Source organism: Vicugna pacos, chromosome 5 (genome assembly GCF_048564905.1).
Source record: "Vicugna pacos chromosome 5, VicPac4, whole genome shotgun sequence".
Lineage (NCBI taxonomy): Eukaryota > Metazoa > Chordata > Mammalia > Artiodactyla > Camelidae > Vicugna > Vicugna pacos.
The window spans coordinates 18,041,119-18,055,345 of record NC_132991.1 but is presented as its reverse complement, the minus strand read 5'-3'; the positions used below and the strand labels follow the sequence as shown (position 1 = coordinate 18,055,345).

Genomic DNA, 14,227 nt, shown 5'->3' with positions numbered 1-14,227 from the left:
GATTCAAAGCAGCACTTAAAAAAATTGCTGAAGGTTCAGGAAAGAGGATTTTAGAGGAAGTAGACAAAGTATTCATATTTAAAGCCATTAGGTTACTGTGGAATTAATCAGCACGGTTACCTTATTTTCTGTAAACAGGAGACTGAACAAATGTACCACACATTTTTGTTCCTCTGGGACTTATCAAAATACACGGGCATTTCACTTCTGCAAGATGATAAGGCCGTGTGACAGTCGTCCCGACAGGAACACGAAACGTCTCTATGGGACGACTCGGCAGATCTCCTAATGCATCATCAAAGTTATCGTTATTAAATGAAAACCTGCTTTGGAATATGAACTGAAGGATAAGCTAGTAAAATAAGAAAACAGGGAAAATCAATGTGCTTTTTCTTACACAAGAAGCCAGAGAAAAAGCCATAGAGGATCTTTGCTGACCCAGCGAAAGCTCTGGGCATGTGAAATATTACGATGTTACTAAGCATTTATATTTCAAAGTCAATAAAAAGCAACCATTGAGGAAAATGTAGTAACCTTGGTTCATCTAATACTGTTAAAATATAACTTCCCTACGCTTTTGGTTTTCTGCCCATATGCAAGATTTTGTCTAAATCTGCAAGCACTTTTCTAAGAAATACAGTCCAAAGCAAGCTGTACATTTCCATAGCATCCAGGTTTTGCCTCATTACCTAATACTTTGATATTTCCAACAAGGCAAGAAGATAGAGAATTCTTGAAGATGCTGAAGAGACTGTAAGTCCCATGACCTGGCTTATTACAAATAGTGCCTAACAAATGGCTATTTATCTTCCTAGCAGTAGCGCTCTGCATGAGCTTAAGTCATTTGGTTGTTTTCCCCATGCTCTCCATTGCATAAAAATACACTGTGCCAGGTCCCTGGGGCTGTGAAATTTATTCCATCAGCGCACAGGGTTGACCAGACAAGTCCTTCGGACACGCTGAGGAGCATTTCTCTAACTGTCGCTACGTGACCTACCTCCAGGTTACATGCAGACCAGTTGCTGAGGATCCAGCTGTAGCAGGGGGTCCCTGGGCAGGCTTGCTGCTGGGTAAGCTCTGTGGGGCACGGCCGTCCTTCCCCTTGGGTTGGCATGATGACAAACCGAGTCCGGCTCATTCGACCTAAAATCATAAGGAAGATGTCAGCTTTCCCGTTAGAGTTTGGCTTGGAAAAGGAATTAAAGGACAGAATGCTGCCTTCCGTACAGAAGTCTTTATTAAAACACACATGTCCAGATTCCAGTTGTTCTGCCATTTTAATTTAGGCCTCTACAGAGACATGGGTCATGTAAGGTCTGCGTTATGCTTAAGGATCCGAAGTTCTGTCTTCTACTTCTTCAGTCATCCTAAATCGAAACTCTGTATTGTTGCCAAATAGACTGATCCCAGAAACACTGGCAGAATATTAATTCATTCAACAAATATTTCTTTATTAAGCTCTGGAATAACTCTGGCATCCTGCCATGTGCTCGGGGTACAGTGATGAAATTGCCAGATGTACCTTCTGGTCTCAAAGACCCTGTATTTTAGGCTAGGATTACAAGTGTTAAACAGAGTTGCATCTTCTTTGTTAGGTTCTAAATCAGCAAGGTAAAACTGCACATGATCCAAACTACCAGGAAAATGCTTTGGGAAGGTGCCACCCTAGTTCTAATCACTGGATTCTCAATTCCTTGAGGTTCGGGTTCTGTCCCTCACATGGTGCTCCTTATATATTAAGCACTAACTGAATGCTTAATTCATATTTTTATTAATTGTCTACCTGTTATTATCTGGCATCTAAAAGTGTGTGATATAGCAATATTATTATCATCGAGCAGGTACCATGTGTTAAACAATTTTCGAAATATTTTATATATGTACTGGCTCGCTATATAATCTTAACAACCCTAGAGGAAAATTCTATTATTTCCCCATATTACAGACAAGGAAATTGAGGCACAGCGTTTGTCACTTGTTTAAGGTTAGAAAGAAGAAAAAACAAACCAACCAACCCTTGTAAGTTGCAAAACAGGATTCAAACCCAGAAACTTTTGCTCCAAAGACTGCTGTGTTAGCCACGATGCTCACGCAACACAGCAAGGACAGCACCTAGCTAGGTCTTTTATGGGAAACAGAAAAGATACTTCGGATGGCGGTACAGGCTTGTCAGCGATAGCACAGGCTTGGTGAACAACCGCCTCCACCCACCCTGCACCCCTAGGCACGGAGCAGAGCCTGTGCGGTGAACATACGTGTTTGGACAAGTGTTCCTCCCAGCATCACTCAAATCCGATCATACAGGTTGGACATCACCTCTTTCATATGAAACCTTGTCCCTGCTTGATGAACACATTTGGCTCAAGATTTTACATTAATTCTTAAATACTGTTCAGTTTTATAATAATCTTTGTTTATTCTCTTGACCTGTCTATTACCCTAACATCATTATAATTGCATCTGTTCTCTACCCATCTCTGTAGGAATGACAAGGAAGTGTCACCTTGATCACAACTAAAGAGGTTCTATTTCATTAAAACCAAATAATTTTAAACTGGTGGCATGTGGATGACCATTCCTTTAGGACTATCTTATTTATTACCATTGTAGTGTCAGATATTTTCTGCTGGGCACAGAGGTGGGGGGAACCTAATGAAGTCAATAGAAAAAAAGTGATGCCATAACGTTTTGAGATAACGGAGTCTTATGACCACTCGCTGATGGCACAGCCCTATGATTTCTCTGCCTTTTGCTATCCAAACACAAAGATATTTTCAAACAATGCCAACAACTACCAAGGAGCATATCATAATTCTGCCTTTTTGGGGCACCTGATATCTTTTAATAAGTTTCTTTTTCTAAGTCAGGGATATTTGGTTGTTTAAAATAATCAGAGAAAGTGTCCCTCAAATTAGGCACTTCTCCCACAAATCCTGAATCTATAAATATAAAGTCTAGCCACATGGAATACGGATGCAGTGCACAAGGAGGCCCTCTGTCTCCTCTGGTAGCTGCCTGCTATCACCTGGGGTTGCAAGCATCAGACTGGATGGAATATTCAACCAAGCACCTCTCAGCCATACATATTCTGAAAGGGGCCCTAATGGCAGGAGACTTAAGGGACTGTTGGTGATCATGAATTTTCACACCAGAGGGACAGCAGAGGAGGAGGCGGCCAAATGGGAGAGATTTAAAATTATGATGCAATGCAGAATATTAGAGAAAGAGTTTGAAAATAGCTGATATGTGGTGGAAAGAAACCTGGACTTAGCATCAAAATTCTCTAGTTGGAAACAGTTCTCTCAAATTAACAGCTAGTAAATGATGTGACCGCCTGGGAGTACTTTAACTCCTCTGAGCATGAATTTCCTCTTCTATAAAATAAAATTAAGTATATGGAGAGTCCTTATTACCTGAAGATAATTCATGCTGGGGAAAATGCCATTTAAAAGGGAGTGTATTTCAAATGGGAATTAAACTATTTTTAATAAATAATAAAATGTCTAAATGGGACTTTTCCTAAAGGAACTGAAAAGTATGCAAAAGGATTTTTTTTTATCGAAAGCAACTACTATGCAGACAATTACAACTATGCAATCACTATTAGAACAAAAAGTGATTATTTCTTACATAATTTTATGATTACCCTAGAAAAGTTTTATCCTCTCACGACTGGCTTTCACAGTTTGATCATAGACTCTTTGGTCTTCGAGTCACTTTTCATCAGTTTTCTCAAGTGCTCCCTTTAATATTTGGCATACAGATTGCTCCATTTTGGGCCCCTCTGTTGTGGGTGTACATTCCATTTGCAGCTGGAGATGCATCAGCAAATACCCTGATGCAGTGACAGAGCGTGTGTGTTAATGGAGGAGGCTGGGTGGCTGGGGGGATGGCTTTATAAGCAGTCAGTTCATTGGGTGAATATTCTGATACCATGATGGGGGGGAGGTGATTTGCCTCCTACAGAACTTACAATTACACTGATGCAGGTAAAGAATACTGAGATGATGGGGACTCCTTGGACTCATCTCATGGGGCTTATATGAATAAAAAAATACTGTGTATAAACTACCTTACAGTGTATCTAAAATATAGTAGGTGCTTCTTAAAACTTTTAATAATTGGTAATCATGTATTTTAACAACTACAATTTTGTATCAGTGCCAAAACCTGGCCCTAGAACAAGCCTGTCATGGGTATAAAAGCATGCTACCTGTTTTCTGTCAGGCTTATAATATTAAGTGCACACAGCTACAGAGTCCATAATGATTCCAACACACCAAACCCTTACACCCTCGCTTACACTCCTGCCTTCAGAGGAAGAGTGAAGGTTGTTGCCATGCACAGTCGCATGCTTCCTGTCTGAGAAAGTGAGATATTTCTTGGACACTCTCTGGATAACTCTTGTTGGGGTTTATGTGTTTTAATAAAAGCATAAGATAGGGGAATAGACATCTATTTGAAACTCGAACTCAATAGTTGATACAGACAATATGCTTAATGGGTAATACCAGTGAGACATAGAAACAGGAACTGATTCTCTTATTTATCTGCACTTCAGGCTATAAAAGTGAGAAAAGCACTACATCTGAAATACATTTCCAATTTAAAAAAGACCAAGATTTTAGAAGGTTAAGCTTGCTAGCAGTTCTCTCTGAACCTGTTCCTCTCCTCCCTTGAGGAATACTGGGGACTCATTATAAGCAGAACTCAGTGATACTAGGCCTACTATTACATTAGCGATAATTTCCTGCAATAAGAGAAAAAGAATTTTGTGTTAAGACTCCAGAAAAATACAGACAGTGGGGCACACTAGTTGTAAACACATATACACACATAAACAAAAACCCAAAGAGAGGCCAGTATTGGTACCTGCAGACAGGTTTAAGGCACACTGGACCAGATCATACTTCCACTGAATCCAGTGGCAGTCAGACTTCACCCTGAAGAGCTCCACTGACAAAAGCAATGTGGGAAATTTTAAGCAGTTTTAAAGAAAACCGTCAAAATTGGTTAAATAGATGTCAGTTTATACATTCATAAAAGGAACTGGAGTCAAATGCAATGGTTCTCTGTTCTGACCATACTTTTAGACCCAAGTAGCCAGCCACCAGGCACCATTGCAGTGAGATGCTCTAAACACTTGTCCTGTGGCCCTGACACATGCTCATCGAATTAACTGAAAATTATGGTTTGATAGCTCTGGAAAATCTGAAAACGGTCCAGGCAAACAATGTGAAGGGTGTATGTATGGGAAAATGGAAGAGGGAAAATAAGGATAAATAGAGCAATGAAGAATATTTAACCTTGAACAGTTCATTAAATATCTGAGCAATTTATATGACCATACCTATAAACTCCAGTGTACCATACATATGTAAATACAAAAAGGGTAGCATATGAAGTCACTCTGAGCTTTGAGAATGTTGTTATTATGAACATTATTATTACTGGTTTGCTTTCCACCTGGGAACTTTTTTTTTTAATATAAGTTGAATTTTCAAGGTGTGTGCACAATCATCAGCAGGGGATGGTCTTCCTGAGCTGACATCTATAAGGGTTTGGCCAACTTTTACCACAAAGGATGATGTTCAGTGTCACCAACCTCAAGTTGATGATGGTCCTTCCTGATGTGCACCCCAAAATTAGGTTACTGAATACAGTGTTTCCACTTTTAAGTATTTTCTCCTTTGAATTTATTCTTAAGCTTTTATTCCTCAGTAGAAAATACTAGCAGATTCCTGGCAAAGGGATACTAACAAAAAACCTTGTTAATAGCTGGTTATGTAATCTCTTAATCGGTTTTCATCACATAGGTCTCTGTGGTTAAGGCAATTTACTGTACACTACCTCTTGTCATTATAAAAGTATTCCTCATTATGGAGGGAGGGACAGAATTAACTGAGTGAATACAATGTGCTACGCTGTAGAGAGGACACAGCGTATTCTTGCTTAGTTCTCTCCCCTTCCTTATCCTGCTTTCTTTGCTTCATGTCCACTGAGAGCACCTGCTCGCCCCACCCTCTAAAACACTTCAACAAGAATCCCAGTCTCATTTCATATGTGACAAGCTGAAGCCCAGGGAAGTTACATAATTTTTTGCAAAGTCACCCAGCTAGAAGAATTGGAACAAAAATTGGCCTTACTCTAAAAGCATGTGCTTTCCAACAAATCTCCTCACCTGGTCCAAGTTAGGTATCAGATGCTCTGCTGTGGTTTTTGGCCACTTGAACTAGTTTGAAAAGTACACTTAGGTCTCCTCTCAGCAATAAGTATATTACTTGTATTCATACATTTCATATTTTCCTTTAGGAAAAAAAGCTATAAAATTATGGTACTAACATCTTTCTCTGTGATAAAGTCTTTATTTGCTTTTGGGTACCTGTCAGACTAAATTTCTGCAAACAGCAAGAAGTTAGGTTGTATACAAAATGCTCAGTTAATTTCATGCAGCTCTTTATGCTGGACGTCTGTTTTTTATTTCTCTTAACAGACATTATCTGGAGTTTTTATCCAAGTTTATTTTTTAAGTGCCAAGTTTGTTTTAAATATCCACCCTGGATTGACACGGATTTGGGATCAAGGTTATTTTCTAATGGAACAGAGTGGAGAACAATTATGGCCCTGATCTGCAACCTAAAGACAGATCTTCAGCATATGCTTGGCATCACTAGAGATGGAAGATGCAGTAATGATTCTGCATTCAGAGCTACAGTCTGTTCCCCTATAGAGGGATTCCTTGCCTTGTCTGAAAAGTGCTTCAGGCACCCAGACACGTTTCATCCTAGAGAACAGTTCAGGTTAGGTAAGGCAAAAACTGTAGTTCTTCAGCATAAAATAGTTCCAGCCATGACCATCTATTTGGGAGTGAGGTCAGCTAAGCAAAGAAGTAACGAGACCACAGTTTTAGAGGTCAAGACAGACCACGGCATCACAGGAGTGAGAGAGGTCTTTTAAAGGAGGATTAGGCACTGTTGTCTTTGCTTGGAAACTGAGTTCCAGATTTCTCTGTGATAGTGTGCATGCATTTTAGCCGCTTATTTCCTGTTCTGTTCCAACAATCACATTCCAGGCCCACTAAAAGCTAACAAAACTTGAAGGGCCACTATAAATATACAGCAGAAATGCCTCCAATGATGCTCTCTGCATAGGATGCAAGATGATCAGGTCACAGAGAGTGATTCTGGCAATCCTGGAGCTATTCTGTCCATCAGACTCACACAGTCCCTGTCTGGAAGACTGGCTCCCTGCAGCTATATTCTAATTAGATGCACTAGATAGTAATATGCAGCACTGTTCATTATGAAACAAGTATACATGTAGGAAGCTTAAGATTCAGAGACAATTAAAGCCCTCACTGCTCTTTGTGTTCCAATCTTAGATCCATTTCCTCTACTTAGGCTTAAACATACCTTTGAGTTATGAGAGTTTTTGTAAAGTGATACAGAACCCAACCCAGAGCAGGTGCATTACATGGACATTTACATATACGGTGTCGGATGTAAAGGGGCAAAGTGGAGAGCATGGGGCTTAGGAGACACCTGAACTTGGGTTCAGATCTTTTCTCTACAAGTTGATAAGCTGTATGACCTTGAGCAGATTACTCAATTGCCTGACAATCTTACCTATAAAGTTATGCGTATATTCCACACCACTTTTGTAAAGAATGATTACAATATTTCTGGCAGCAATAATTGTGCCTTTGACCAATAGATACCAAAAAGTAATTATCCTAATATTTCATCATTTTACTGATAAAAAAAAAGTAGTGCAAGTGAGTTCTGCAAAGGCTAGCTCAAAGTCTTACAGCTTGCTGTCGGAAAAGCCAGCTCTAAAACTCGATCTTCTTGTCTGGTCTATCTTCCCAGTCTCCAATTTAGCTTCTTGTTCTCTGTCATAGGAACTGATTACTTGATAAAGGAAACAAGTTTGAATTGTTACAACTGTTAGACTGTGCTTGATCAAGGATACCACACAGATCCCATTTAATACACATACTACAAATGAAGGTTACTACTGGCTTGCCTTTGAAAGTTAAAAAAAAAAGGAGAAATCACAAACTTGTGGTGCTTTGGAGTTAATATAAAATCATTTTCTCATTAAAGGCTAGAGAAAAATCATGTGCTATCTGGGAAATACAAAAGGCAGGCTGGATTACTCGTATAGAAAAGTATTATAAACTCATACATTGAATTTAAAAAATATGAAAGGAAAATCATAATTTGGGATTAATAACATTCTTGGAATATTATCAGTTAAATAACAATTATGAATAATTCATGATATGCTAAATTTAGTGAGTTCTACATCCCACTGAACTGATGAAAATTCAAAAAGAACATGACTAATCCAAATATTAAGCTCTTCTGTTACAAGCTTTGATCTTTGAAATCTATCTAAAAAGATCCCTTAGTGGAAAGCTAGAATCAGTCTCTCTGTAACATGGAATAAATTGGATTGAAACCGTCCTGACCTTGAAATCTTTAATATAATTAGAAAGTATATGCCAAGCATCAGGTGTACAGTAAAGAAACAATCCAGACGCTTGGAAATAAAGGAAGGGCTCATTTTAGAATTTCCCCTCAGATCAATGTAGTTCTGTAGGTTTGATGACAAAGTGTGGCCGTGGGGAAGCAGCCGGGACATCCAGCTCACCAGGCTTCGCCTGACAGCCCAGTGACTTTCTAAACGGGGACAACTGTGTGCATTTTGCCTTTGATGAAAAGAAGTCAGCCGAGAGCTGCAGGGGAAGTCAAACTCCCATGCAACTTGCTTGCGTACTTTAACGTGACTAAATAAACTCTGTCTCCTCTTGTGGTCGCTGACCCATTGCCATTGCCAGTGGGAAAAAAGAAGGCGGCTCCTAGAAAAGACAGCCACTGGCGTGCCGTTTCAGAGGAGACAAGGCACAGATGTTTTCAATGATGGTTTCCAGCCTTTTCAGCGCCAGAGTTTTGGTCTCTTTTAAGAAACAAGTTCATCTGTGCCATATATTTCTGCTTTTGATGATCAGTTAGTTTGTTGTTTTTAGCCTGTGCTGTTTGAGGATTAAGGCATGATTTAAATACAGAATTCTCTCATTCTGGAAACACTACTATCTGCCAGAGGGCTGGTGATCTGAGAAGAGTGGGGCTGGCGGAACTGGAAGGCTGGAATGAGGAAGTAGTTTGGAAGCAGGTGGGATATAATACAATATATGATACATGATATGATATAATGTAATACAGTGTCATATAACCACAAAGGCTGTCTCAGCAGTGTCCTGAGGGCGGCTGCTTAAAACCTCAAGGGCCATGTGTCCTATTCTTTGTACTACTCACTTTATCTTTTAGAGATTAAGATCAGGCACAAATATAATAAAAATACTCATTTTTTAATATTTTTGTTTGTAGGTCCTGACACAGAGCCTTGAATGTAACAGGTTGTCAAAAAATGCTTGTGAGACTGAGCCCAGAGCAGTCTTGTAAAGAAAACACAGATTGTAAGAGCTATGGTAACTTGTCATTCAATTCTGACATAAATGTCACCTCCTCAGTGGCCCCTCTTCCCACCTCAGTCCCCTGCAAGACACCTGTTATTCTCCATCACATGACCTGTTTTTTAGTTTCAACACAGTACTCATCGGCATCTGTGGCTTTTGTGTTTATTTACTTGTTTTTTTGTTTTTTTTTTTTGTTGTTGTCTCTGTCTTGTCATCACTGTCTAGTTTTCCACTAGAATACTGGTTTTATGAAGTCAGGGGATTTTGTTTCCCCGGAATCTTATTCATTCCAGAAAGTGTATCCTCAGCTCCTAGGAGAATGCCTGGCTCTGAGGAATCTTTCAGTGAGTATTTATGAAATACGTGAGTAAACCTCTCTATAGCCCTGCCTTCAAGAATAGAACTGAAAAATAGCAGGGTCACCATATAGTTCATTTTCCACTCTGCTACTTTTAACAATGAAAGAGCACACCAATAGGTGTCAGGATGACAAGTGTAAACACACTTTATAAATCTTGGTTGAATACATTCGATTACTGGCGGGTTTGTCAAGTATCAAGATCATGAAACATTTTTAGAAAGGCATTATTACATCTTAATTCAGGAGACGAAGGCATCTAAAGGTCAAGAAAGGATTCCTAGGTCATCCTAGTACCCCACTAGAGGCTAATAAGGGGTGATTTATAACTAGTGCTATATTTATGTGCCAATGGACACTATTAAATGACTGCAAAGTGCTTTATGCAACTTGACAGCTCTAAGTAGTTAACATTCCTTCCTGAGTCCCTCTGTGCCTTCTTAGGTCACATGGTGACTTTCCTTAGGACATTTCTGAGTTTCTTTATTATTCTAAGGACTAGAAAAGGTGAATTTAAGTTTAAATTCTAATTGCCTAGAAATCTCCAAAAGTGGGATTCAGATTTGGAAAGCTTTTTTTGTTTGTTTTTGTTTTTCTAGTAAACTAACAAGGTTTGATGAGTCCACAGCACTAAAAGAACTGCTTGAAAAAATTAATATTTTATAATACAAAACTGACAATTTGGGGCCCTATTTTCAAAGGTAGCATATCAGCATAACTTGGAGATCTGTCGTGCCTGACTCGGTACAGTGGCAGAATTAGGACTTCCAGGCAAAAACAATAACAAACAGATCTTCTGACACTTTGCATCCAACACATTCTTGAGCAATGATACCTAAGACTTATGAATTTACTTAGAAGGAGAGGAAAACAGCCATTGGCAGCGGTTGGCTGCCTTTGAGTTTTTGACCCAGTCTTCCCCTTCAAGGTTTCCTTTGTAGTCCAGATCTACCGGGCAAGGACAAATGTTGAGCGCCATTCCCCCAGTGCACCAGGCACTGTGCTTCATGGGAACTAGAGGGATTCATCCATGAAGAACCCAGTCAGGGTCTTTGACCCTTTGGACAGACAGGTATTACAAAGGATTCAATTCATACATAATTTAGTAGAAGTAATGGTGAGATAGTCCACGCAAGGAAAGGAGCCAAGGTAGAAGGAAGCGTACACTCAAGGATGTGACTGAAATATACTTGATTGCAGCAGAGAGACCCAACATGACAGCGAAGGGTAAAGGAGACAGGCAGGCAGGCACGGGTGAGCTCCTGCGGGTCCTTGTGGACCACACTCACAATCCAGGGCTTCGTCCTTTCTCTGTTCTTCCATGCTACCCTCTACCACTGTGAGAGTCACACCTCTCACAAGGGGCCCATGAGGCCAAGACTGCAGTGCTTACTGCTGTGGGATAACTGGGGTGGCTCACCCTGGACAGAGAAGCAACCAGTTATTCACATCACTAATGCAAGTAACAGCCCTTGTTTAGTGAACTCATCAACATGTAATATTACCTATTTGTCTATTATCTATTGTCCCTCAACTAGATTGTAAGCTCCATGAGAATCAGGAAATTATCTTTTTTCTCCCTCGCTGCTTCGTACCCAACACATCATACTCTGACACATCAGTATTTGTTCAATGGATAAATGACTCTTAAGTCAACAGGGAAACAACTGTCCTGATTTGCATTTTTAAAATATCACTTAGGCTGTGATTCTAACGTGTGGCTTTTGAGTGGGGTAAAAGGATGAGATTTGAGAGTGTCTGATTGAGGGTGACTGAGTCTATGGAATAATCTTTAAAAGATCCTAGGAAGTCTCTGATAACACTCTCTACTACAGGTGGGTAGGAAGGTGGAGATGGAAATTAACATACAGTAACCACCCATGCTGTCAGTTATTGGACTGGATGCCTACAATACTTCACAGCATTTAACTCTCAAGCCCCAAACAAAGCCTCTAACATGTGCATGAATTCCATGTCAAAGATGAAGAAGCTGAGACTCAGAAAGAGTAATTTGCCTAAAGAGCTGCAATTACAACCGAGATTTACCCAACTTTAAAGTCAATGCCCAATCAGAAATGACATCATGCTGCCAATCAGGATATCTGAGAAACTAGCATAGGTCAGTCACTGAAATCTTGGTCTTAAGATTTACCATGTGGTTTCCTGAGGTGCTTTGCAGACTTGCAATTGTGCAGGAAATGACATGTTGTTATTATTGGACATTGCGATTCCCACATTTTGAGCAATGCTCTTTGCAGAAGTAAATCAGTTTCCTGAGCCACATTTTCCTCACACATATCCTGGGCACTGTTGTCGGCTCTGCCCTCTCCAGGATCTTAGAGCTCAGTTCACAGAGGAGCCCCTTTTCCGTGCTGCCTCCTCCCTCAGTTACCATTGCAGCTAAGGCAGAGAATTACTGATAACCCCAGCACACACATTTGTGAGAGGCTCAGAGCCCGTATCTCTGTTAGGGCAGGCAGATAGCTAGATATGAGCAGAGAAAGGAGGATGCAGGCTAAATGGCAGGAACTGAGCCAAAAAGGAGCAGCCCGGCCAAATGCAGGAAACCATACATCTTGTGAACAACAGGGCTCCTTGGGTAGACAGAGAAAAGCAGGAACCTCCGGACTAAAAAGAAGTTACACATTTTGGGGTGACAAGTGGCATGGAGGCCAACAAAGAAAGGTGGGAAAAGGCAGGAATCTCCAGTGTCGTAATGTAACCTTTTGCTCATTATGCCCTTATTACAATAAAATTAGCCTTGCAGATTAGAAGTACCCATCATGCACTGGGGCCATGACACTTCAGATCCAGACTAAATAAGGACAAAAATCCCTCCTCCCCTTTGGAAGGGGGAGCTGGGATGAAAATCAGGGAAGATGACCCCAAACCCCTCCTTCCCAAATAAATATTCCACCCAATCATTTTTACACCCTATAGAACAAACCTGCCAAAGAAACTCAGTGCAGCTGCTCACCTGAGCCTGCCCGCCCTCCCCTTGACAGTGCGCTATCCATCCTCTAACAAATCCTCACTTTACTCTCTCAACCTCCCTGTCTCATCTCTGAATTCCTCCTGTGATGAGACAAGAACCTAACTGTCGGCAATACCCCAGCGCCAGTCACAGGACTTCTGAACAACTGCTTCCACACTGTCTGGGGACCAGATCCAGGCCTTTGAGCCCCATCTCCCCCCAGATGCCGTGATTCCTCCACTTGAATTTCTTCCCTTGTCCTCCCCTACTTAGAGATGAACATACAGCAGGATCTTCCCTAGGTCCCTACTCCAGACTGCTGACATTTACCTTGTGATAAACTGTAACTGTTTTTCAGGACCGGAATCCTATACCTGAACCACAGCTCTGTGCTTTGCTGGTATGCTTTCCTTGTTCTCTCGTACATGGACACCTGTCTTGCTCCCCACTTCAGCCTGATGGCTGGGGTGCCATCGCTGTTGCCATTTGCCTGGCTCCTGAGTACTGACTGCCTTCCTTGCCATTGTGCCGGACTTACCTGGGAACGTATCATATTAATTGCGATCTGCTCTGCAGAGATTTAAGACTCCCTTTCTTCCTCAGGAACTATTTCTTCCAAAACACTGCTGCTAAGAAGTGACTGACCACTCAAACTCCATTTCCTGCTCGACCATCTTGCACTGAGCTGGAGAAATGGGACCACATTTTATCTGACAGAATATAGGAGGGAGAGATGTATGCCACTTCCCACCTGGTCCATAAAAACCTTCACGGAGCCAGCTGGATGGCACCCTCCTGAGAAATGTGCTTATGTTAAAGCAGCAGAGCTTCCATCAGCCCATGCCCTTGGCTGACACTGTGAGGCAGAGACGACCCCTCCCTCTACATGGGCTAGCTAAAATTCCTCTCTGACCTATGATATTAAGCCACTGTGATGGGGCAGTTTACCTGACACAGGAGCCAGCTTTACTTCTAGAATATATACTTCTTCTAAAACAAGAGAGGCCAACGTTGTTTGAATTGGTTGAACTTAGGACCTTTGGCATAAACACCACCCCGCAGGGCCAGCAGCCCCTCTGAGTCTGCCACTGTCACCAAACCCTTGCTCCATCCTCTGCCTGGTCACAGAGAGCCGAGAGGAGGCCGGGCTCTGATCCTGCTCCTCTGGGTCAGCCGCATGTTGTGTCCAGCTGGCCAACACACCTTATGCCCATTTGTCAAGCTCTGGCACACTGAAAGATACTTCAAAACTAAAGTGTGTAGTGGGAGCAAACACAGGGGAGCCAGATACCTCCATGGCCACACGTCTGTGAGCACTCTGTCCAAGCGGTCCACCCCGAGAGCTGACAGTTGACCACACATTCCACCAGGCAGGGCGCGCTCATCCTCCGGGGCTTCTCCAGGTAATGCTGCA

At 41.4% G+C, this 14,227-nt stretch overlaps 1 protein-coding gene across 6 annotated transcripts in view; it reads right to left on the bottom strand.

Moving 5' to 3' along the window:
• The window catches only part of THSD7B (thrombospondin type 1 domain containing 7B), a 760,456-nt gene that overhangs the window by 21,665 nt on the left and 724,564 nt on the right, over window positions 1-14,227 (bottom strand). For all 6 annotated transcript variants that reach the window (XR_012072540.1, XM_072960903.1, XM_015243953.3 and 3 more), the window contains 2 exons: window positions 14,105-14,222; window positions 998-1,143 (listed from right to left, as the gene is read on the bottom strand). Coding sequence is in view for 5 of the 6 variants with exons in the window: in XM_072960903.1 (XP_072817004.1) it covers window positions 998-1,143; window positions 14,105-14,222 (264 nt within the window). In the remaining variant the exon portion in view is untranslated. The remainder of the gene's footprint in view (window positions 1-997; window positions 1,144-14,104; window positions 14,223-14,227) is intronic.